We start from the raw sequence: 1,134 nt of genomic DNA on the forward strand, positions 1-1,134 counted from the left end.
AGGTGGTGTGGGGGCGGTGGAGGGGGCGTGGCCTGGATGGCTTGATGTGGGCGTGGCTGTGACCGTCAATGGAAATGGGCGGAGCCTGGCACGTCAGTGGGGCGTGGCCGGAGGTGGGCGTGGTCAGGAATGTGTGGGCGTGGCTCGTGACAGGGCGGTGCAATGTGGGCATGACCTGGACCGGGCATGGGCGTGGCCTGGGGGGGAATGGGCGTGGCCCGGCGCGGTGCAGGGGGCGTGGCCCGGCGCTGACCCCGCCCCCTCAGCCCTGAACAGCCTGGAGGGGGAGTTCAAGGGCCGCTACTACCCGCTCAAGTCCATGACGGAGGCGGAGCAGCAGCAGCTCATCGACGACCACTTCCTCTTCGACAAGCCCGTGTCGCCCCTGCTGCTCGCCTCGGGCATGGCCCGCGACTGGCCCGACGCCCGCGGCATCTGGTGGGTGCCCGGACCTCAGTCCTGGTGTCCCACCTACGGCGGGGTCCTTCCTGGTGGGACGTCCGAGGGGGCCTGGACCTCTGGGTGCCACCTGGGCGGCGGTGTCTGTGCAAGGGGGACACCTCAATCCTGGTGTCCCACCTAAGCGGGGGGGGGGGTCCTTCCTGGTGGGACATCTGAGGGTCCCTGGACCTCTGGGTCCCACCTGGGTGGTAGTATCTGTGCAAGGGGACACCTCGAGGCTGGTGTTCATCCTGGTGGGACACCCGAGGATGCCTGGATCCCTGCCATTGGCTCAGTGTTTGCATGGGGGGGGGGTAGATGGACACTGCGGGTCCCCGGGCCGGCACTGAGTGTGTCCCCGCAGGCACAATGACAACAAGACCTTCCTGGTGTGGGTGAACGAGGAGGACCACCTCCGTGTCATCTCCATGGAGAAGGGCGGCAACATGAAGGAAGTGTTCAGGCGCTTCTGCGTCGGCCTCAAGAAGGTGGGGGCATTGGGGGGGGCATGGGGGACACAGGGAGTCTTGGGTTACATGGAGGGTCTTGGGGACATGGATGTGGTGAGGAGGCTTTGGAGGATATGGGGACATAGTGGGATATGGGGGACACGGAGGGTCTTGGGGACATGGGACTGGGGGGGGCATCAAGGTCAGGAGGCGTTGGGCACATGTCCTGACATGGAGACATAGG

The 1,134-nt window shown here is 66.0% G+C and overlaps 1 protein-coding gene across 1 annotated transcript in view; it reads left to right on the top strand.

The window, feature by feature from the left end:
* Positions 1–1,134, top strand: part of LOC146586107 (creatine kinase M-type-like) — a 4,949-nt gene that overhangs the window by 2,205 nt on the left and 1,610 nt on the right. The window contains exons 3-4 of the mRNA XM_085321835.1: positions 156–438; positions 806–929. Of these exons, the coding sequence (XP_085177961.1) occupies positions 156–438; positions 806–929 (407 nt within the window). The remainder of the gene's footprint in view (positions 1–155; positions 439–805; positions 930–1,134) is intronic.

This window comes from Rhea americana, unplaced genomic scaffold (assembly GCF_003343005.1).
Source record: "Rhea americana isolate MKP2758 unplaced genomic scaffold, rheAme1 scaffold_713, whole genome shotgun sequence".
Lineage (NCBI taxonomy): Eukaryota > Metazoa > Chordata > Aves > Rheiformes > Rheidae > Rhea > Rhea americana.